This window comes from Equus asinus, chromosome 25 (genome assembly GCF_041296235.1).
Source record: "Equus asinus isolate D_3611 breed Donkey chromosome 25, EquAss-T2T_v2, whole genome shotgun sequence".
Classification (NCBI taxonomy): Eukaryota; Metazoa; Chordata; class Mammalia; order Perissodactyla; family Equidae; genus Equus; species Equus asinus.
The window spans coordinates 34,817,217-34,841,789 of record NC_091814.1 but is presented as its reverse complement, the minus strand read 5'-3'; the positions used below and the strand labels follow the sequence as shown (position 1 = coordinate 34,841,789).

At 35.1% G+C, this 24,573-nt stretch overlaps 1 protein-coding gene across 9 annotated transcripts in view; it reads right to left on the bottom strand.

Moving 5' to 3' along the window:
* The window catches only part of RPS6KC1 (ribosomal protein S6 kinase C1), a 168,799-nt gene that overhangs the window by 105,227 nt on the left and 38,999 nt on the right, over window positions 1–24,573 (bottom strand). For 4 of the 9 annotated variants that reach the window (XM_014834845.3, XM_044757644.2, XM_070496933.1 and 1 more), the window contains 2 exons: window positions 13,549–13,642; window positions 2,090–2,452 (listed from right to left, as the gene is read on the bottom strand). The exons of 1 other annotated variant lie outside the window; for it this stretch is intronic. In XM_014834845.3, the coding sequence (XP_014690331.1) occupies window positions 2,090–2,452; window positions 13,549–13,642 (457 nt within the window). Of the gene's footprint in view, window positions 1–2,089; window positions 2,453–13,548; window positions 13,643–24,573 lie in introns of those variants that run through there. 4 more of the 9 variants (XM_070496935.1, XM_044757645.2, XM_070496938.1 and 1 more) reach the window with 4 other exon arrangements.

The following is a 24,573-nucleotide window of genomic DNA, read 5'->3' as shown; positions in this document are numbered from 1 at the left end:
GGAAGACTGGCAAGAGATGTTAGCGCAGATCCAATCTTCTTCATCAAAAAGAAAAAAAAAAACCAAAACAATCCAGGGTAGGAATGGATATTGTGGTTTCAGAAAGACAAGCACACAACAAAAAGGAAAAACATGTTTAAATGGTAACATTCCTTAAGATAGAGGTCTAAGTAGGTTTGGTATCAATTTCTAGTGGAGAAATAATTCACTACCATAATCACAATGTAACTAATTAAGTGATATATTTTTTGTTATTTGCTGATATGCATCCTTAATTCTCATTTTGAAGCAAAGATTTTTATTTTTCTGGTGCCATCAAGTGGTAACATTATGAAGTGCTCTAAGGTTAAATGCAAATAACTTTTACACAGAAAAATATCACACTGATGTGTTTTACCTATATCAATTAAACATTATTGATGTTTTAGCACAAGTTATCCAAAAAGAAAAGGGAAAATATCAGAGCTGATTGCAACTCATTTCCATTTTAAACCCCCAACCCAAAATGAGAATTAAGACAAAGAAGAAAAACGAATAGTTCTTTAAGACCAGGCTGCTCCACTAGCAAACAGAAAACCCCAATAGACTACGAAACTATTTGAAAAACAGAAATTTTTATCAAAATGCTCTTCAGTGAAACCACAAGAAATGCTCCCTCCTGAAACTCCATTAACATGACAATAAAAGAATTATTTTTAAGGCAAAATTCCACAAGAACAAAGAGATTGAGAGAGAAAATAGCAAAAACAAAATTTTAGAAGCTAGAAAGTATGAGTGGTTATTGAGTTGGGAAACTGAAGAAAGCTGCCTAGCTAACACAGCACTCTAAATCTCTCCAAAACTTCAGAACTCGTGGCACTGGGCAGCTGCGTGTGGAAGTGAGAGTGGAGGCTAACAACAGGAGAATGAGTCAAAATCCTGGTTCAGAAGCAGTTAGGATGCCACTGCACACACTCCCTCTTCCACTCCGTACGCCAAGTATTCATCTTGACCCCACATACGAAGACTGAAAGTTCACACTCGAGGAAGGCTTCTGGACTACAGCACAATGAGGGCGGACGTACCGTCATAGAAAAGCATTAGTAATACAGGACACTGGTAATCTGAATGGTACTAACAAGTCAAAGACTACAGAATAACAATGAAAATTACGATTTTCTGGAAAGAAAACCACTGGAAGAAGGTCCTGTCAATATTTGATTATTGTGTCCCAAAAATTATGTAACTAACTGCAGTATGCTTCACTCTGCTTCTATAAGGAAAAGGTAAATGACTGAAAGAAAAACTGACGCTGTAAAAAAAAAAAAGGTAAGCGGTCAGCCCAATGGCATAGCAGTTAAGTTTGCATGCTCTGCTTCAGCAGCCTGAGGTGCACTGGTTCGGATTCCAGGCATGGACCTACACACTGCTTATTAAGCTATGCTGTGGCAGGTGTCCCACATATAAAATAGAGGAAGATAGGCACAGATGTTAGCTCAAGGCCAATCTTCCTTAGCAAAATGAGGAGGATTGGCGGTGGATGTTAGTTTAGGGTTAATCTCCACCCCGCCCAAAAAAAGGTAAATTCTACTTACAGACATTCAGCTCTACATGTCCCATATCATCCCCAATAATCAGCTGAGAATTTACTGCAACTAACAAAGAACAGACTGGTAGGCAAATCCAAGAATGCTTTACATGCTCACTTTAAAAACCCATTTCATCTGGTCTCTGTAGGCCATCAAGAGTAAATGCACTAAAGAATCTCTGTGAATCTCCTGAGAGAGATGAAGGCTGGTGAACACTGGCCATGTCAGAAAAAACAGACTATTATTCACACAAGAGACTTAGAGGCTTGATTTTTTTTTTAATCCTATTTTTGTTCATTAATTAATCAAAGTAGAGAAATCAGTATCTCTGACACTGTCTTCCATCTCATGTAACTAAAAGTACTGTCCATATTTAGGTCATTTAATCTTCAGTAATTTCTCATTTCTAGCCTTGTTTTTACACAGGATTATACACAAGATACAGCTATACATGTATGCTTTTATTTCCAGATACCAACATGAGAACATGCCAAAACATATTAATACAGATAAAATTGTACCTTGAACACCTTCTAGGAGTAAATCAACTCCCTTCCTATAAAAATCAGAGGCAGCTTCATAGTCGTCTTCTTCTTCCTTTTTTAAAGCCAGCTTTATTAATTCTCCTGCTTTCTCCAAATAATCTCTCTTGCCAAGCTTGGATTTTAAACTGCCGGGAAAGAGGCTACGACTTTCCCGTTCTTCTTCAGCTTTGTTCTGTTCGCTGTCAGAAGCAACAGCTCCCAGCGCTGAAGAATCCGAAGACTGGTTGAGACCAAAAGTTCTAATGGGAGAATTTTGATTGGAAGCCATTCCATCATCTAACTCAGCAAGAGAATCCACATCAACAGTAAGAGATACCAGATCGCTGTCGCTGGAAAAGCCTGGAAACATTATCACAAGAGAAAACTGATATTAAATTGAGAATCAGCCAAAAGAATATAAATCATGCTGACTATTCATTTTTTCATACTATCCAAATCAACTAGGAAGGCTGTAATTTACTGACGGTGTCTAGCAATTTGTTTCAGCTTAGTTCGTTCATTTCTGCACTCTCTCTCCATTGCTCTGGAAGACTATCTCTGTTTTAATTATCAAACTAAAACTGAAGACAAGTCTTTATCTAGGCTTGTTGTCAAAAAGAGCAACAAGATCTTGTAAACTGTTTACATAAAGCTGATGCTTGTACACACAGCTACTGTGAACAACATTACGAAAAGGGGGCAAAAAAGTAATACAAAAAGAAGACCTTGAATCCCAGCTCTTAAAACTTACTATGTGACCATGAGCAAGTTACTTAATAATATTACTTATTATGCAAGGCTTTAAACGAGGAATAGACTTAAGGCATATAAAGCCTAATAGACTATCATTAAATTCTAACTATTACAGCAATTATATAATTATTTAACTATTAAACAATGTATCCTCAGAGGTGTGCTTTTAGGTAACCATCCATATCTGGAAAATGTATGTCATTTAGTGGTTTTTTTTTAAAGGACTGAACTTTTAGAAATTTTTGTTTCAGTGTCTTCCACAAGCTTTTAGAGAGCTTTGGTCTGTACTCACATCTTAGTTTTCTGACAGAAAATGAGTAAGAGGTGCTATTGAAATATTCAGCAATGAAAACTACCTCTGCCATTTCACTGACTTCGTAGCAAATGAGCATGACCTAACACAACAGTTATTACGCTTTCTGGTCTTAGGACTTCCCTTTACATTCTTAAAAATGAGGACCTCAAAGAGTTTTTGTTTATGTGAACGATATCTGTAAATATTTACCAATATTGATATTTAGAAAAAGGACTGAAAATTTTCTTAATTAAACAGTAAAGCCCATTACACGTTAACATAATTTTTATAAAAAATAACTATATTTTCCAAAACAAAAAATTATTTAGTAAGAGAAGTGGCACTGTTTTATATTTTTGCAAATCTTGTTAACCAAAGATGGCCAGATTCTCATATCTGATTCTGCCCTCAATCTGTTGTCTTATGTTGTTCTGGTTGAAAGATTTGAAGAAAATGCCACATGGATGTGTAATTTAAAATGGAGTGAATATTTTAGTAAGCTTTTCAAATAATTGTGGATATTGTTTTTTGATACTACACAAAAACCCGACAAGTGGTAGTTTCTCAAAGCTTAGTTGCTATGTAGAAAATAAATTCCTGTCAACGAAATTTCTGTTTCTGTGACGTTCAGATCCATTGGTCTGTCTTGCACACTGAATGGGTCTTTTATCCATCCATGAGTTGTAGCATCACACACTAGTCACTGTGAAAATCTCAGTTCCCTGAGTTACACAGATCTTCTAAATGGTGACAAATTTCATTATTACAATATCCCCCCAAAATCACCACCAATATCATCAGAAAATTCTTTAAGTATTGGGAAACTGTCAAGCTTAAAGTGGCAGATACAAATTCTGCAAACTTCTAATCTTGAGTTGAAAATTCAAATTTTATCATTGGCAACAAATACTGTCAGTTGTTTTCCTTGAAGTGTCAGCTCACTTTATTCACTTTCAAAGAATATCTGCCAAATATCCAAGTCTGAATAATGACAGTTTGTCTGTCAATCATTCTTTCAAGCAAAAATGGTGTCCCGGGAAAAAAAGCAGTTAGTTTATGGTTCAAGCAACTCTACAAGTGCTTTTCCTCAGGACAACCACGGTAGTTCAGCATGCAGAAGTGTTTTATGTATATTTCCATTTCCCCACATAGAATATCAAAAAGACATGCACCCAAGGGCTGAGATTTAATAAAATGAATGGTTTTTACTGCTTTATCAAGGACATTCTTAGGTGAAATTAGTTACTACTGTAAGTATGTGCAATGATTACTGTTACAGTCTGGTGTCAGTGTCACTGTCTTGATTCATGCTCAGGCACAGCAGTCTTACCCCCCATTGCTTTTGCATCATCAGTGCAAATGTCAACACAATGAAAAATGCAAATAATTTCCTAGATTATCAAAATAGTTTCTGCCTTGGGGACCCCTTGAAAAGACCTCAGGAATACTCAGTGATCTGAAGATCATACTTTGAGAGGCACTGATCTATCAGTAAATAAGACTGACAATAGGGTTTTGTAAAAATTAGGTTTGGGAAGAACTAGGAGATCTTTATCACCATGAATACTGACTGCCAAGTTTCTCAGAAAAGAAAATGTACGAAGAAGAAAATCACTTCCTCAGAATCATATACAAAGTCAAAATTAAAGGTGGATTAGACTATACAACTCTAGATGGGGAGGTCAGCAAACTTTTTTTCTGATGGCCAGAGAATGAATTATTTTAGGCTTTGTGGGCCACATAATCTCTGTCACAACTAATCAACTCTGGTGTTGTAGCATGAAAGCAGCCACATGAAGAAGCATGGCTGTGCTCCAATAAACTTCATTTATGGATGTTGAAATTTGAATTCCATATAATTTTCACATGCCACAAAATAATATCTTTTGAATTCCGTCAACCATTTAAAAGTGTAAAAACCATTCTTAGCTTGTAGGTCACGTAAAAACAGGTGGCAGGCTAGATTCGGCCCACGGGCCATAGTTTGTCAACCCCTGTTAGAGATGTAAATTGCTTACTTCATATCAAATAAAATAAGCTAGGGTAAAAACATGCTTACTGGCAGCTTAGCTCAAATTTCAAATCAGCTTTAGGCAGTACTTTGGCACCCTGTCAATATATCCTGTTTTCAGGGGTTTTTTTCCAAATCCTTAGAATGCCCATAAAGAACCAATTTTGTTCCCTAAAAGCAAGAGATTTCATTAAGTCCTCAATCTCAGATGAGATTCATGGGACCTGGTGGGAATCTTTTCAATTCCTTGACATTTCAACTGTACAGACAGTACTTCAAAATCAAAAACTTTTACAGCAATCTATAAAATTATTTATCCACTGTTCTGAAAAATACATAGACTTTATAAGAGATTTTTTTAAATAACTTTAAAATATTTTATATATTTCAATGCAACTTATTTCCTTAAATGGTGTCATTATATAAGCTGGTCCACTGAAATTAATAAACAAATAGACAAAGTTTAAGAAAATGTTCTGGTTTATATGGCTAATCACAAAAGAAAGGAAATGCTGCTATCAATCTTTCGTCTGCTCTCCGGTGTCTTGCCACTGTAACCCTCACATCATCTATCACATTGTACTGTTTCATGCTTGGCCTGATTTTCCTTTCCAACAAGAACAATAATACCAAAGGGCAAGAGGGTAAAGTTATGTGTACTCAGTTTCTTGACTTTTGACCACAAAAATCTAGTGACATAGTCATATTTCCTCTTACCTTTCCAACCTTATTTTATTAGCAAAGGAAATCATAATTAAATGAAATTAGATCAGAAAAGTGAGACCATCAAAATACCTAAGGAGAAAGTCAGATAGTAAAGTCATAAATATTCTATACAAATTGTTTCCTTTTCAAACTCTACCTAATTCTAAATGAAGAATCTTTCAAAGTAAGCAAACAAATAAAAACTAGCAGGTTAAGAAGAGGAATTGTTTTAGCCTAACTGGGAGCAGCAAAGGGAAACAAAATGACTTCCTCTGGGTTCATCTTTTTGGAGGACAATTTGGCAGCTCATATCAGATGTAGAAAATGCTTATATCTTTGGCCCAGAAATACAGCAATTTCTACCAAAAACAATTAGAGATGTGAAAAAAGATCTATATAGAAGAATACCTATCACAAAAATTAATGAAAATTTGGAAATAAATTCCTAACAATAGGAGATCATGGTACAGCTCTATAATAAAATATTATACTATTAAAAATTGTTATAGAAGAATGTTTAATGCTAAACTATTCATGATCTATTTTGCAAAAACAAACTGCAAAGTAGTGTGTGTGTGTGTACATATATACATACACACACACACACTATATTCTAACTTAAAAACACAAAGGAGCCGGCCCAGGGGTGCAACAGTTAAGTTCGCAGGCTCTGGATGTTAGCTCAGAGCTAATCTACCTCAAAAAAAAACCAAAAAACACACACACAAAGAAAATAGGCTAGAAAGGTACACCAAGCCCTAAGAGTAATTTTCTCTGTATGGTGGGATTACAGGTGACTCATAATATTCCTTGTATGTGTATGGCAAGGCCCTTAGGCTCTGCATATGAAAGATATCAAAGGAGATGCAGTGAGGACTAAAACTGGGAATTTGTTTGAGAACAAAGATTTGTTACACAGATAACACTTATGAAATATAGACCTGTATGAATCACCCAGCAGCCAGTGCCAAGGAACTGCTAATTTCAGAGAGAAGATAGAAATGATTATAAAGACAGATCTGTTTAAAGCAGATGAACCCCTAACATTTCTTCCTTGTCTATCTTCTCCCTTTAATACTCCTTTTCAGATACACCCTACCATACCTGAAAAGCCTAACCCTATCATATCTCCTTGACCATACACTGCAACTAATCATCTTCTAATACTCTCTGATATCTTTCTCTTCCATATTTAAGCAATTTCTAAATTCCTTCCTTCTCAATGAGGCATTCCCCAAACAGCTCAAGAAGAAAACATCCCTTCACCACCACAACAATGAATTACATATATACACACTCAATACCTAGTTTATTCCTCTTATATCCTAATTACAGTGCTTGCTTAACTCCTTGAAATCACAATCTTGTCATTCAACCTGTTTTATACAAAGCTACATATAAATATCACATAAAGTAGAGACTAGCTCCCTAAAACCCAGAAAGAAAGTTAACAAGTAAGATACAGGGAGGTTCTCAGTTAAGGTGAGTAGGAAGAACGTTGTGGATAAGGCAGGGCAACAAGTGACAATACAAGCGACTATCTGTTAAAAGTTAAACCAACCTGAAGTCAATCCATGTTTAAAGGGGCCCTCTGGGCCATCAGGAGAGTAAAAGACACATCCTTCCCCAACACCATCAAGTCAAAAACCTAAGCCTTTTTTGGAAGGGATACAGGGGTGGGGGAAAGTCAAAGGTTCTATGAAAGCATTCTGCCTCCAGGTTCCTATCACAGAGATTCAAGTCTCAGGGCTATTAGAGGGCCCCAGGTGACTGGTTAAAAGGCAGCTACAGACATGAGGGGTTTATTTAGCATCCCAGTTCACCTACCTACCCTCACCTTCTGTGCTTTGAACTGCTCAGAGTCGGGCAGTATAGTGAAATCTGTCTAGGACACCATCTCTGAAAGGCACCAGGGGAAAAGGTTGAGTTGCCACAGAAAGAAATCTTTATACTATAAACTATCAGAAATCTGTATTTGAAGACCATCTGCAAAAAGAGATCAGTTTCCTTTAGAACAACAGGTGGTCTCTCATGGCCGACTATATATAAAATACATGGCCTCATTATTATTAGCTGATAGCTTTCACTGAGCCCTGAGCTTCAAATATTGCCACAGTCAACAAAAGGGAATTTCTACTTTTCCTAGTAGCAATGACTCATGCTTCACACACAAAGCAAGATATCTAGCCAGCAGAACAAAGGTCACCCTGAGGTAGAAGACATACATATCAATCTCCATTAAGAAACAAGCCCTTATAAATATGATTTTAAGCGAATACCTAAATCTAAAACTTGATGCTAGTTAAGATTCTTGTACTCGTTTCAGGAGTAATCATTTAGTAATAGCTATTGTTACCGAAAAGAACCATTCCTTTGATGTTTCACATTTTGATAACGTCCTTGGGACACGTCTTTGCTTTACCCTTGAAAATTTATGAAAAGAGCATCAGAATATCTATTGTATATTTGGTGAAAAACAGAATAAGCTCAGAAAACAACACATCAATCACAATTACAACCCTAATACTGTTATCTTATCATGAACAACAAAGATCTATGAGCTGGTTGCCCTTTCTACCCAATGAACTTTTTATGCAGCTCCTCTCCATAATCTTCTCTGCAAACCAAACCTGCTACCAGCACACGAGTAGCTCACGCTGAGCTTTCTACACCAAATACATATTCTCACCGCCTTCCTCTCCGTAAAATTAAATCTCTTCATTTCATACTATAGTTCTGCGATTGTTCTTAAATAGCTGGAGTGCCCTGACTGCCGTAGGCACATGGCTTAACTTCTCTGAAAACCCATTTTTAACTGTAAAATAAAAGGATTTATCTGTATCATTCCCATTCCTACGACATCTGTTATTGTCCCACTTGACTCCTAAACTCCTAATATCCAACATTATCCTCAATAGCCCTAGGGTTTTTAAGAGTCAATAATCATAATTTGTATCATTTGTTTCACACGCACACACAATGACACATTCTCATTTGTGCTTACTTATCTCGAGAATAATGACCTGTTCTTTTTTTCCTATTTATTTTAAGCTCCCCCACCAAAGAAAATTCAAGTAATAAGGGACAGTGAGTAAAAGTTAAGTAGATAAGCACTTAAGAGAAAAAGAAACATCAAACTAAATAAGCATATTCTAACATAATACAGGAGGGACTAGAACAATCTCAGCATCAAGATTTAGAGTTCTCATGGCGCCACCTAGTGGACATCTGCACTAAATTCTACTTCAAATTTTAATTCCTTTTAATTGGGCTTTCTATATTTTGTCATCCTACACTACACGGTGTAGTGCATAGATTTTACGTTTGCCTTAAAAATAGATTTGGATTATTAAGTAATCAATCAACTGAAGAATATTTCTTTTTAAAATAATCCTGCCCCAGTCAACATTAAATCAACTAAATGAAAATAACACCAATAAGAAAAAGAAAATATAATAAAATAAAATGGTATTTTGATACAGAAGAATTCTTTGCAAGCTTAAATAACTATACACCTTTCCAGTTAGTCCCCCCTAATGTTTTAAGTATAATCGACATTATTCAATTTCACACACTTTCATTATCTTGTCCTTACCTAAATAATGGAAAAAATTATTACCCTGCCATCAAAAAAATACACAAATCTTGGACTGAAAGTGATTTTAAGAGATCTCTTTCTGTCTAGACCAGCGATAGATGCTATTCTCAAAATACACATCTCATTTACTACAGTCAGTTCAACACAGTTTAATAGATCCTTTCTTGTGTCTACAAGTGTTAACAATGAGCACCTATGGAGACCTTAATCCACAACTTACAGGCACAAAAAAAAAGGCAAATTTGGCTACTCTGGAGACATTCAAGAATATTCACTCAAGACATGCTACATGTAAGAAGCTGCTCTCTCCATTTGATTTAATTATTTTCTCTTATTTGCTGCAGACACCTGGAAAATGTCCCTCCCAAAACTGCAAAGAAAATCCAAGAACGTATTAGGAAGAGGAAATGACACAGGTTACCAGATGAGATTACACCAACATCAAAGGCTCCCATATCAAGGCCAGCATGGCAGTAAAAAGCAACCTACAACCTTCAAGAAGGCCAACAGATGAGAGAAAAATGTCAAGAAGCTCAACGCTCATGTACCATTTTGGCCAGATTTCCACAAATGTCACAGTAACTTCACAGCTAAGTTTAATCCAACAAAAAAGATGGAAGTTTCAAAAGGAAATAAGATGTTAACAATCAATTAAATCTTTTTTGATGTTTGAGAAAATATATAATTTCTCTGAACAAAGGAGATAAAAAGTAACCAGCATTTCATTTTAAAAACATAAAACAATGCTAACTTTTTATCTAAAAATCTACTGAATAATTTCATAATTTTCAACTTCATGTTAGACAAAATATATTTACCAGTTAAGCACCAAATTACTGGTTTTTATGAAACCTTAAAGGGGTTTCCTTTATCCCACTGTACTACAAAATGATAATTTTTTAAAAAAACACTAATCCAGCTCTTTATGTTTTCCTCAGAAAACTTTGTTTCAAGGTAAATTAAGACCTGTTGATTGCATTTTTATGGTACTAATAAAAGTAATGATCACTTAGCCTCTACATCTGTTCTCTGAGAGGTGATATACTTGCCATGTCATTCTAACTCTTACTGAAGGACCTTGAAACAGCAGACTATATATTAAGATTTGTGCCTCTGGCTCATTCCACTGGCAAACTAAATTACACATATGAAAAATGAATCCACCTTCAAAACACCACTTAAAATACTACACTCAGAGGAGTTGTTACGGAGTGAATCACTTCCTCACATTTTGCGTCTAAATCCAAATCACAAGCACTTGCCACCACAATCCCTCTACAACCCTTCATTTCGCTGCATCCTATGGGGCTTGGCTGGCTGCCGGCTTTCCTGCTTTTTTGCTGCTAGAAGCCCCCTCCCTGGTTGTCTCCGGGGTTTGCAGACCTTTTGGTATGAAAGTAAATCTTCCACTTGCCCAGTAGGCCAGACAATCTCATGATATTTAAAAGTCATTTCCCCTCTCAAATAACAATGAATTTGCAAACTGTATGACACTGATCTGTATTTGTCAAGAAGGCGTCTTTCAGCAGGATTAATTAGCTAGGCATAAAGGCTTTCAAAGGGAGGGGGTAAAAAAATAAGCATTAACAGCATTTCCAGTTCATGTTTTTCATTCTTCATGGATCACAGTGTGTTTCTGAGATGCTAATATAGTTGGAAATAGTTGGAAAACTAACTATGCACTGAAAGGATAAGTTGGCAGTATTTTAGGCAGCATAAGTCTTTTGCTGTGTTTTTAACAGCAATGTTGCCCCCAATTTCTCTTATAAAAGCATATTCATAAAAGAGAATTCCTTCTAAGGAAAACCCATCTTTTTGAAACTTCAAAGGTCAACTCTGAAACAACTGCTGTAGGTAGGGTGGCCCATACTGCCTAGTTTGCCTGAAGCAGTCCTGGTTCATGCTTGTTGTCTTGGTTACTTATTAATAGCATCCTCTTTAACTCTCAGAAGTGTCTCAGTTTGGACAATAAATTAAGAGCTCACCCTAGCTTTAGGTTATACCTCCTTAAACAATAATACAGTCGCCCTTTTATCCTGAACAGCCTTCCATATTTTAGAAAATACTCTTCCATCTCAAGAAAAGTCATTCTTAATAATAATGCTCCCCCCTCCTCTCCTAGACTATAGCAAAGGACAAAAGACCTCTGGACCACTCCCATCCATGATGACCTTTCACTAAAATAGGCTCCAGAGACACACTTCTCTCACCATGGCTGATGCCCACTTAGTAATAAAGGCTTATTATGGATATCAAAAGAATATAAACATTCCCAAATCATGCAACCTTCAATTCCTGTATCAGAAAGTAAAGAGAGAGAGAAAAGAAGCATTTTGCAATTTCCAAGAACTGTGCTCCTCATTGAATACTCTCCTACAAATCTTCCTAGCTCTCCTACTTACCATCTATTGGACATCACAGAATCAGCAAGTTTTATGGGCAGAAAACACCCTCTCCCTCTGTCTCAGGAGTAGGGTATCTCTGAGGCAATAGCCAGATCAGGTTATCCCAGATAGGTCACATTTCAAGGACACTAGTTCTATTAACAGAATGACATTGGGATCCCAAGCAGGGATTAAATTTTCCAAAGCCTAGAAAGGATCTCAGGATCAAAAGAGGTGATGAAAAATAGATTGGTTTTTTACCTAAAAAAACATGACGGATTGTAAAGTAAAGTTACTGTCAACAATGTTTTTCTATGATCTTGCCTGATTCAAGACGGAGTCAAAGGTACTGGGAATCAGTTGAGACCCAAGCCTGAGGTCTCCAGACATTATACAGAGCACTGGGCGTAAATTAATGGACTTTGCTTTTAAGGCAATGGGGGCCACCATGAAAAACAAGAAAAGCTAATCACTTCTCAATGTGGTAACACCAAAACATAACATACATTTTAAGATCATCAGCCCACACAATGGATGGGAACTTGTTGCTCCTACCAAATCAAGATGGGAATTTACTGCAATAATCTAGGTCAATGTGTCTGTTGATACATGAGATCAGCACATATCCCCACAAAAACATCACTGGAATAAGATCATGGCTACCTCTCATGTTAGAGTCACAAAACCTCCTCCTCCAGCATAAACTCTTACTCGTGAAAGAGATGAACAAATATCATCTACTCTTTGATTTTACTTTTATATAAACCAAACGTAAGCCACCTCAAACAAATCTAATTATTTTTCAAGATTCTCCCCACCCTTATCCTTAGATCTCTTTATTTTTTAATTCCAAAATCTTCCCTGGAAGAAAACTAGCTAAGGAAATCCAGAGATCAAAACGCATGTATTTTAAATCTTCACAGAAATGTAAGGACGGCTTAACAAAGGAAGGAAACGAGATGAAGCATTCTTGAATTAAAGTGACTAAAAGTACAAAAATTGTTTTGGTTTAGTGTCATGTTATTATAAAATATCAAAAACAATGAAAACTGCCCTAGGTTTAAACTTTCAAACCCAGTCTTGAAATTAACTGTCTAAAAGTCAAATGCTGTTAAATAAACTAAAGCAAGGCATTCTTATACTAGACAATACAAATTCTAAACAGTCATTATACCACATTTCATCAAATCTAAGATGCCATTAATTGTAGGAAGAATTATTATTTTACATATCATTAAGAAAGAAAAAAACTGTCAATTAAGTGTAAGATATCATCGGCCCAACATTATGCACCCAATATCAGTGATGTTAAAATGCGAAGGAGGGGCCAACCCCATGGCTGAGTGGTTAAGCTTGCATGCTCCACTTCGGGGGCCAAGGGTTTCGCCAGCTCGGATCCCAGGTGCGGACATGGCACCACTCATCAGGCCATGCTGAGGTGGCGTCCCACATAGCACAACCAGAGGCACTCACAACTAGAATCTACAACTATGTACTGGGGAGCTTTGGGGAGAAGAAAAAAAAAAAAGATTGGCAACAGATGTTAGCTCAGGTGCCAATCTTTAAAAAAAAAAAAGTGAAGAAAAAAAAATCTGAGATTTAGTGAAATACTCTCAAACTCCTATATTCATCTACTTTTTGCAATGCAGATATGATTTATAGTCTTCTGCAATCAAAACCATTTAAATGAAAAATATTAAAATCTCTTACCTTCTGTACTACACTCAGGAAAATTATCAGTGAGGGAATCCGAATAAGCTTCAGCAGGACCAATCAATTCAGAACCATCATTAATTATCCCACCCTATAAAGATCAGAGTAATTGTGTTTCGTTGTCAATCAGAGTATTGAAAAATCAGTAATAAATGAAATATAGTAATCTCAACTGAGTATGCATAAGAATTACAAAAACTGTCAAACTAAATTACAACTGCTTTTAAAAAATCAGTAGCAATATCAATACTGGTTCATCAATTATAACAAATGTACCACAGCAATGCAAGATGTCAATAATAGGAAAAACCTTGTGAGGGGAAAGAGGGATAAATGGGAAAACTATACTTTCTACACAATTTTTTATAAACCTAAACTGCTCTAAAAAATCATCTATTACAAAAAATTCAAAAGGAATATTATGTTTATAATATGTCGCTTTTTATGAAAGCATATTTTTTTAATCTATCAATAGTACTCACAAAAAAGTTGCAAGAGAAAATACACACCAGCTAAAGAATATTGTTCAGCATCCTTGAAGATTGGTCATTCTAAATAGTGATAAGTGACGGACTCCATTAAGAAGTCATTTAATTTTGTCAAATTTAAAAACTACAACTTATCACACAGCACCTCCAACGATTCCAGAAGTACCTTAAATTTGAAAACCATGTGAATACAATGTAGGTAAAACCAAATGTCAGATATTTTTATTAAGGAGACACATTTTTAATAAATATAAAGTTGATTTCTCCATGTGACCATCATTTTAATTCTATATTTAGGTTTGCAAATTCAGGCTTCAAAAGACTATTTTCTCTTACCCTCACGCAACTAGAGAATGTTATTATCGGGCGAGTGGCCATGTGATTTTGTGCTGTGGCTTTACGGACTGAATGCTCCAATCACAGATATAAGAGCTTGTAATCCTTAAATAACTATAACTAATGAAAATGATAGCTCTTCTGCCCCTTAAAATCTTTCCTTCTACCTTCCACCAATAGTTCTATGCCCCCAAACATTACTACCAGAATAGCAAAACCCAAGAGAAAGACAAGACCCCTATTTCCTCTCTACGTCAGCACAGAGAACACAGAGAACCCAACAACTATTTTTAACTAACCAAAAGTCTCTCTGTCAGCTTATTTTTAAAAAAGAGAAATTGAAATGGCCCGTCTCAAATTACCAAATTTTACTTCCCAGAGTGTTAAGTTAAACTGAAACTTTAAAAATCATTATTCTCTTTAGAAGCAAGAATTTATATTACTTTACTCTATTTATTAAAATATTGAAATCACAGCTTACATCTTTTTCTCCAAAAAAAAGAACATCTATTCTAGACTAAGCCTTCCTTTTAACAACATCCAAACCAAATCTTAAGAAAAATCTGCACGTATTCTTGAGAATTTTAATAGACAAAGTTGATTTTATTTACAATTTCATTTAACAGAAAGTGCATTTCAACTAATTAACTGCCTCTTCCACCACCAGGTGTGTGACTTTAAGTTGCCTACCTATAAAATGGAAAGAACATGTATAAATAACACAAGGACTTGTTAAGACTAAAAGATTTCATACGTGAAGCATTAAGGACAATGTAAGCACTCAATAAATTTTTATTATTATTATTAGCTGATATAAGATCTGCTTACATGACAAAATAACAAAATACTAAAGAATGTGAAAATGTTTTAGCTGATAAATCTACAGAAATTTTATCTACCTAATTTAACACACAATATTATACAAAATAAATAATAAAGATTAAATCTTTAATGAAACAAAATAATAACAAAAATTGTTTACAGGAACTTGAGGGAAGTAGGAAAATATGCTACAATTCTATTTTAAATCTTTAGTTCAAAAACATTAACCTTTTGGTGTTCCTGAGTATGCAGTGAAAAGAAACTCTTACACAGCATCTCAAAGTTTGCTAATGAAAAGTCAACCTAGGGGAGAAGGAGTCCAGGTATGGTAGAATAACTAGATCAGCAAATGCTCCCCACAAAATGCATGATAAAACTAGAGAAAATTGTCAAAACAATCATTTGAAAGCTCTGGAAATTGACCAAAAACATAAAGCAAATGAAGAAGCGGTTACTCATGAAAAACCAGAGAACCACAGGTATGAACTGTGGGAGTCTGTGGCATTGTTGCCTGGGGTTGCTCCCATCTTCCATCCCAGCTGGGTTGCCATGGTAATTATACAAGGGCAAAGCAAGGCTTGAAAACCAACAGATTCAATTGCAGAAGAGGCTGGCATAATTCAGACTGAAGCACAGAAAAAAGTCCACACCAAACAGTGTTATCAGCAACAGTAGCAATCTCAGTGCCAAACAAATGGCAAGGAATAGTGGCTCAGCAAGACTGAAGTTGTGGTAAGCAAAAGACTAGCACATTAGCCAGATATTTAGCAGGGAGATCCAGAAAATAACACAGCCATGGGGGTTCTTAACAAGCTCTCTACCCATCCATACAGGAGAAACCAGAGAGAGATCAAGCTATCTACAAATGCCTGGCAAGTCATGAGATGGTACACACACATACACAGGAAATACAAGAGATCCCAAAGGAAAGTAAAAGCCAGGGCAAACTGAAAAACTGCTTGAACTCTGAAGACATGCAGAGAGGAGAAGCACATAATGGAACAAACTGTTTAAATACAAGCAAAGATCAATTACTGGCTGATCACTAAGCTATGCTAATACAGGGCTAACCCTTAATTAGTCAGGCTTAAAAATAAAATTAAAATTAAAAACTGAACAGAGATATCAGCAGTCATACATTGCACATTAAATAGATTCCACAGATTTAGTACAGATGTGTTCCTAAACACACTAATAAAACAATGGCAACAACCCTCAAGGGAAAAAATCAGAACTCAGAGTTGCTATATTATCCAAAATTTCCAGTTTTCAACAAAATAATTATGAGACATACAAAGAAACAGAGAAGTGTGTGCTCCACACACATGGGGGACTAAAAGCAGTCAAGAGAAACTAACTGTGAGAGAAGAAAGATGTTGGACTTTAGAAGGCAAAAACTTCAAAGCAGGTGTTTATAAACATGTTCAAATAATGGAAGGAAATCATGATTAAAGATTTAAAGGAAAGTATGACAACTATGACCATGAAATAGCAAATATAAATAAAGAGAAATTATAAAAAAGAACAAAATGAAACATTACTCATAATAGCCACAAGTGGAGACAATCCAAATGTCCATCAGCTGATGAATGGATAAACAAAATGTGCTATACTCATATCCACTCAATGGAATATTATTCAGCCATAAAAAGCAATGAAATACTAATACATGCTACAACATGGATGAACTTTGAAAACATTAAACTATGTGAAACAAGCCAGATGCAAAAGACCACATATTGCATGATGCCATTCATGTGAAATGTCCAGAACAGGCAAATCCATCAAGACGGAAAGTAGATTAGTGGTTGCTAGGAGTTGGAGCAAGTGGGAAAGGAAGAGTGAATGCTAATGGGTATGAAGTTTCTTTTTTTCTTTTTTTTTTTAATTGATGTCATAATAGTTATAACTGTGAAATTTCAGTTGTACATTATTACTTGTCAGTCGCCATATATATGTGCCCCTTTACCCCTATGTCCATCTCCCAACCCCCTTCCCATCTGGTAACCTTTAATCTGTTCTCTTTGTCCATGTGTTTGTTCATCTTCCATATATGAGTGAAATCATATGGCATTTGTCTTTCTCTGTCTGGCTTATCTCTCTTAACATAATACCCTCAAGTTCCATCCATGTTGTTGCAAATGGGAGAATTTTGTCTTTTTTTATGGCTGAGTAGTATTCCATTGTATATATATACCACATCTTCTTTATCTAGTCATCAGTCAATGGCCACTTCAGTTGCTTCCACATCTTGGCTATTGTGAATAATGCTGCAATGACCATAGGGGTGCATGAGTATCTTTGAATTGTTGACTTTAAGTTGGGTATGAGGTTTCTTTATTGGGTGGTGAAAATGTTCTGGAATTCGATAGTGATAATGATTACATAACCTTGTGAATGTACTAAAAATCACTGAACTGCACACTTTAAAATGGTAAATTTTATTTTATGTGAATTAATCTCAATTTTAAAAAAAGAACCAGCTAGAAATCCTGAATTGTAAGGCATAATAATAAAATTTAAAATTCACTAGAGGAGTTCAACAACAAATATGAGAAAGAAGAATAATCTATGAACTTGAAGATCAATAGAAACTATACAATATGAAAATCATAGAAAAGAAAGACCAACTAATAATAAAGAGAAACGGAGAGAGCTGTGGGATAACATCAAGCATACCAACTTACATGTAATGGGAGTACCAGACAGACAGGAGAGAAAGGGGCTGAAAAAAATATTTCAAGAGATGAGGGTGAGAAGTTTCCAAAATTTGATGAAAAACATTAATCTACAAATAAAGAAGAAAAATTAAACCCCAAATAAGATAACAGAAAGAGATCAACACTTAGACTCACACTGTTGAAAGACACAGGCTAAATTCTGAAAGTAGCAATAGAAAAAGACTTATACAGTGGAACTACAGTACAATTAACAGCTGACTTCTCATTAAAAAAAAAAACAATGAAGAAGGCAGTGGAATGATCAATTCAAAGTGCTAAAAGAAACACTGGCAAACAATAATTCTATGTGTCCAGCAAAACTATTCCTTAAAAATGAAGGGTAAACAAAAACATTCCTAGCAAAGACTGAGAGAATCTGTTGCTAGCAAACTTGCCTTGCAAGAAAAAAGAAGCTACAGACAATCCTTTAAGCTGAAAAAAAATGACAACATACGGTAATTCAAATCCACCTGAACAAATAAAGAACAGGCATTTAGCAAAAAAAGTAAATATGAGGGTAAATATAAAACACTATATGAATATATGTTTTTCTCTTTTCTTTTCTTAACTTCTTTAATAGACCTCAGATTGAATAACAATGATCATAATACCATATTGTTGGGTTTATAATATATTTGAGGTATATATATGAAAATAATAACACAAAAGAGGGAGAGTAAATAGAGCTTTATGGAGCAAACCTTCTATATTTTACTGGAATTAAGTTAGTATTAATCTCAAATAAATTAAAATGCATATTTTAATCCTTAGATCACCCACTAAGAATATAACTCAAAAACAAAACAAAAAAAAGGAATTTAAACAGTATAACAGACAATATTTATTTAACACAAAAGATGGCATAAAGGAGAAACAAAAAACAAGAGACATAACAAATAGCAAAATGGCAGGCAAAAATTCAATCAATATCAATAATTACTTTAAATATAAAAGGACTAAATAACTGAATCAATGACAGCAATTTTCAGACTGGATTAAAAATAAGATGAAACTATGAAGTGCATGTAAGAGACACTCTTCAGGTTCAATAACACATATAGACTGAAAGCAAAAGAATCAAAAGAAAGGTACCATGCAAACAGCGGCTGTAAGAGACCTAGAGTAGCTATATTAAAATCACACAAAATAGACTTTAAGATAAATATTAGTAAAGACAAAAAGGGACATTTCATAAGGCTAAGAAAATAAATTCATCAAGAAGCTACAATCATTGTAAACATATAAGCACACGTCAACAGAGCCCCAAAATAATTAAAGTGAAATTTAACAGAATTAATAGGAGAAACAGAAAATTCAACAATAATAATTGGAGACCCCAATACTTCACTATCAATAACTGATAGAACTGGACAGAAAATGAGTAAGGATATAGCAGACTTACGTAACACTATCAACCAACTTGAACGAAACGACATTCACATACAACTCCACCTGGCAACAGAATATATATTCCTATCAAGCACACATGGAACATTCTCCACAAGACATCACATGCTAGGAAATACATCAGGTCTCAATAAAGTTAAAATGTCAAATCACACAACGTATGTTTTCTGACCACACCACAAGAAAACAAAATTAGAAATCAACAACAAGAAAAAACTTTAGGAAATCCACAAATATTTGGAAATTAAAGAACATATTTCTAAACAACCAATGGGTCAACAGAAAAATCATTTTTAAAAAATCAGAAAATATATTGAACTGAATAAAAATGAAAATAAAACATAAAAATGTAAGGGATAAAGCTCAAACAGTGCTAACAGAGAAATTTATAGCTGTAAATGCCTGTATCAGACAAGAAGAACGATCCCAAATCAATAACCTAAGCCCCCATTTAATGAAATTAAAGAATTAGATAGAGAGTAAAGTAAAACCAAAGCAAGCAAAAGGAAGAAAATAAAGTTTAGAGCAGAAATCAAAAAAGTGAAATAGAAAAATGGAGAAAAATCAATGAAACCAATTTGGTCCTGGGAAAAGATCCACAAAAATATAAAACTTTAGCTAGACTCATCAAGAAAAAAACAGACAAGACATAAATTATGAAAATCACGAGTGAAAGAGGAAACATCAATATCATCCATCTAGAAATTAAAAGCATTATATGGGAATACTGTGAAGAATTTTATGCCAACAAATTACACAATTTTAGATGAAAACTGCCAGGAAGACACAAGTTACCAAAGCTGATTTAAGAAGAAAGAAAGAGAAAATCAGAATAGACCTGTAACAAGCAAATAAACTGAATTAGAATTTTAAATCTTCCCAAACCAATTCCACTCTTAGGTATATACCTAAAAGAATATGCCCACACAAAAACTTATATGCCAATATTCATAACAGCATCATTCGTAATAGCCAATAGGGAGAGACAATCAAGCGTGCACCGATGGATAAAAGGATAAACAAAATGCAGTATATCCATCGATCTGCACAAAGAAATATTATACAACCATTAAAAAAATTAAGTACTGATACATACTACAACATGGATAAATCTTTAAAGCATAATGCTAAGTGAAAGAACACAATTCCATTCACAATAACCTCAAAAGAATAAAATACTTAGTAGTGAATTTAACAAAAGAAGTGCCAGACTTATACCCTGAAAAACTACAAAACACTGCTGAGATAAATTAAAGAACACCAAAATAAATGGAGAGTCATTTCATGTTCATAGATTGGAAGACAGTATTGTTAAGAAAACAATTCTTGGGGCCGGCCCTGTGGCCAAGTGGTTAAGTTTGCATGCTCCACTTTGGCAGCCCAGGATTTCACAGGTTCAGGTCCTGGGGGCAGACATGGCACCACTCATCAGGCCAAGCTGAGGTGGCATCCCACATGCCACAACTAGAAGGACGCACAACTAAAATACACAACTATATACTGCGGGACTTTGGGGAGAAGAAGGAAAAAATTTTTAAAAAAGAAAAAGAAAAAAAGAAAACAATTCTTTCCAAATTGAACTATAGATTAAACACAATTCTAATCAAAATTTCATCAGAATTATTTGTTCATATGAATAAGCTGATGCTAAAATTTTTTATGGAAATTCAAAGGACTCAAAATTGCCATAACAATTTTGAAAAGATATGAATAAAGTGGGACAACTTATACTATCTGATTTCAAAATTTTTTATACAGCTACAGTAATCAAGACAGTATGATACTGGTATAAGAAAGGCACACAGATCAATAGAACACATCTGAAGTCCAGAAATAAACCATTCTACTTACAGTCAATTCATTTTCAGCAAGAGTGCCAAGGCATTCACTAGGGAAAGGATAATCTTTTCAACAAATGGTGCTCAGACTATTTGATACTCACGCGCCAAAAGACAAATTCAGACTGTCACTACACACCTAAAAAAATTAACTGAAAATAGATCACAGAACTAAATGTAAGACTGAAACTTCTAGAAAAGAACATAGGAGAAAATCTTCTTGACTTTGGGTTAATCAAAGAGTTCCTAGATATGACAATAAAAGCATGATTCAAAAAAGAAAAAAATCGATAAATTATGGGCCAGCCCAGAGGCCCAGTGGTTAAGTTCAAGTGCTCTGCTTCAGTGCCCCAGGGTTGATAGGTTCGGATCCCAGGCAAGGACCTACACACCATTCAACAAGCCATGCTGTGGCAGTGTCCAACACACAAAATAGAGGAAGTCTGGCACAGGTGTTAGCTCAGAGACAATCTTCCTTAAGCAAAAACGGGAAGATTGGCAACAGATGTTGCCTCAGGGTCAATCTCCCTCACCAAAAAAAAAAAAAAAAAAAAAAAAGATAAATTATACTTCATCAAAACCAAAAACTCTTGCACTTCAAATGACACCATTAAGAAAATGAAAAGACTAGCTGCAGATTGGGAGAAAATATTTGCAAATCACATATCTAATAAAGCACTTGCATCCAGAATATATTCTTGTAACTCAATAATAAAACAAACCACCCAACCCAAAAGGAAAAGATTTTAATAGATATTTCACTAAAGAAGATATATGAATAAACATATGAAAATAGGCTCAACGTCACTAGGAAATTGGAACTAACATTACAGTGAGATACCACTATACACGTACCAGAACAGTTATAACATAAAAATCACACAATACCAAGTGGTGGTGAGGTTATGGAAGAACTAGCCTTCATACATTGCTGGGGAATGTAAAATGTACAGTCACTTTGGAAAATAGTTTAGCAGTTTCTTAAAAACTTAAACTTACCATAAGACCCAGCAATTCCACTCCTCAGGATCTACCCAAGAGAAATGTAACACATATCTGCACAAAGATCTGTACACAAATGTTTACAGCAGTATTGGTCAAAAGAGCCAAAAACTGAAAACAATCCAACTGTCCATTAATTTGTCAATGAATAAACAAAATGTGGTATAATCTATATAATAGAATACTATTAAGCAACCATAAAGGAATGGAATACTGATACATGATGGAACCTGCATGAAACTCAAAACATTATGCTAAGGGAAAGAAACCAGAACAAAGACCACATACGGTAGGATCCCACATATTTGAAAAGTCCCGAAAACACAAATCCATACACAGAAAACAGATATGTAGCTGCCCAAGGATGGAGCTAGGAAAAGCGGTTGCCAGCAAATGGGCACAGGGGAACTTGAGGTGACGGAAATGTTCTAAATTTGGATGGTAGTAGAAGCTGCACAACTCTAAATTTACTGAAAATAACTGACTTGCACACTTAAAAAGAGTCATCTGCCAGGACTTCTCTGAAGCTAAAGATAGTCCTGTGACCCAGTTCTGCCCAATGACATGTAAAGACTATCTCCAGGTAGAGTTTCTGGGACAGCTTTCAAAAACTGCCATGTTTCTTTTGGCCCTTTGCCTTTCACACTCAAACCCAAAACCTAAGTCTCTGATGACATTACTGAGCTCTGTACCAGCCCTGTCCTATCTTCCTCACTCAAACTTCTTGTTGTGCGAGACAAATTCCTTTCTTACATGGCCAGCTTCATTGTTTTTGTTGTTTATTTGCAGCTAAATAACCTCAAAAACCATATTTCCTTATCTCTATTTAAAGAGAATGAATACCACTGTTGTGATATTGTCAAATCAGTCTCCCTCTCCTGCCCAGCACACTGCTTTTTTCCAAGATTAGCTTGACTTCTTTTAAACTGCCCAATCTTTTATTCCTCTTCTTTCGTCTCCAGTTTCGCAAAGCCTAAACATAAGTGTCCTCCAGCAGCAGTTACAATCAGCAATTCCCAGATCCAAAAGAAAAGGAATGAACAGGTAACTTTTATTTAAATTTTCCAAAGTCTACAATCTGATTTCTATATCCCTTGACTGATTTTTTTAGCCCTTGGCACGTGCTAATTTACATGACTACCTTTCACAATTTCTATAAAGTAATATTCTTCTTAATAACGTTGCCTTTTTCTAAGCATAGACTCCTTGCCACAGAGAAACAGCTGTAACCAAGAACAGCAAAGCTAAATACTCTATCAATTTGACTGGCCTTTTATCCTAAAGATCTGCATTAGGTCATAAGCAGAAGCCAAATGCATCTCAGCCTAGTTTGCAGACTAACGAAAAATTAAGCAACAAAGTCAATCAGCAGGAATCTTACTGTTCCTACAAACTTTTTTATTGCTAGTACTATCACTATAAGCCATAAGTTTATAATACCTTTCAAAAGATCAACTCTCTTCAGTAAACTAAAATAGGTCACAAAAAATAAATCCTCTTGATCAATGAAACTAAGAGCTGGTTCTTTGAGAAGATAAATAAAATTGGCAAATCCTTAGCCAGACTCACTAAGAAAAAGAGAGAAAAGGCTCAAATAAATAAAATTAGAAATGAAAAAGGAGACATTACAACAGATACCACAGAAATTCAAGAGATTATAAGAGAATACTATGAAAAACTATATGCCAACAAATTGGACAATCTAGAAGAAATGGATAAATTCTCAGACTCATACAACCTCCCAAAACTCAACCAAGAAGAAATAGAGAATCTGAATAGACCAATCACAAGTAAAAAGACTAAAACAGTAATCAAAAACCTCCCAAAAAATAAATGTCACGGACCAGGTGGCTTCTCTGGAGAATTCTACCAAACATTCAAAGAAGATTTAGTATATATCCTTCTCAAACTATTCCAAAAATTGAAGAAGATGGAATACTTCCTAACACATTCTAGAAAACCAACATCACCCTGATCCCAGAGCCAGACAAGGAACATGAAATGGAAAATTATAGGTCAATATCACTGATAAATATAGACAGAAAAATCCTCAACAGAATATTGGCAACTCGAAAACAGCAATACATCAAAAGGACCATACACCATGATCAAGTGGGATTTATACCAAGGATGCAGGGATGGTTCAACATTTGCAAATCAATCAACGTGATACACCACATTAACAAAATGAGGAATAAAAACCAGATGATCATCTCAATAGACACTGAGAAAGCATCTGACAAGATCCAAAATCCATTTATGATGAAAACTCTCAATAAAATGGGTATAGAAGGAAAGCACATCAACATAATAAAATCCATATATGACAAACCCACAGCCAACATCATACTCAACAGGGAAAAATGGAGAGCCATCCTTCTGAGAACAGGAACGAGACAACGATGCCCA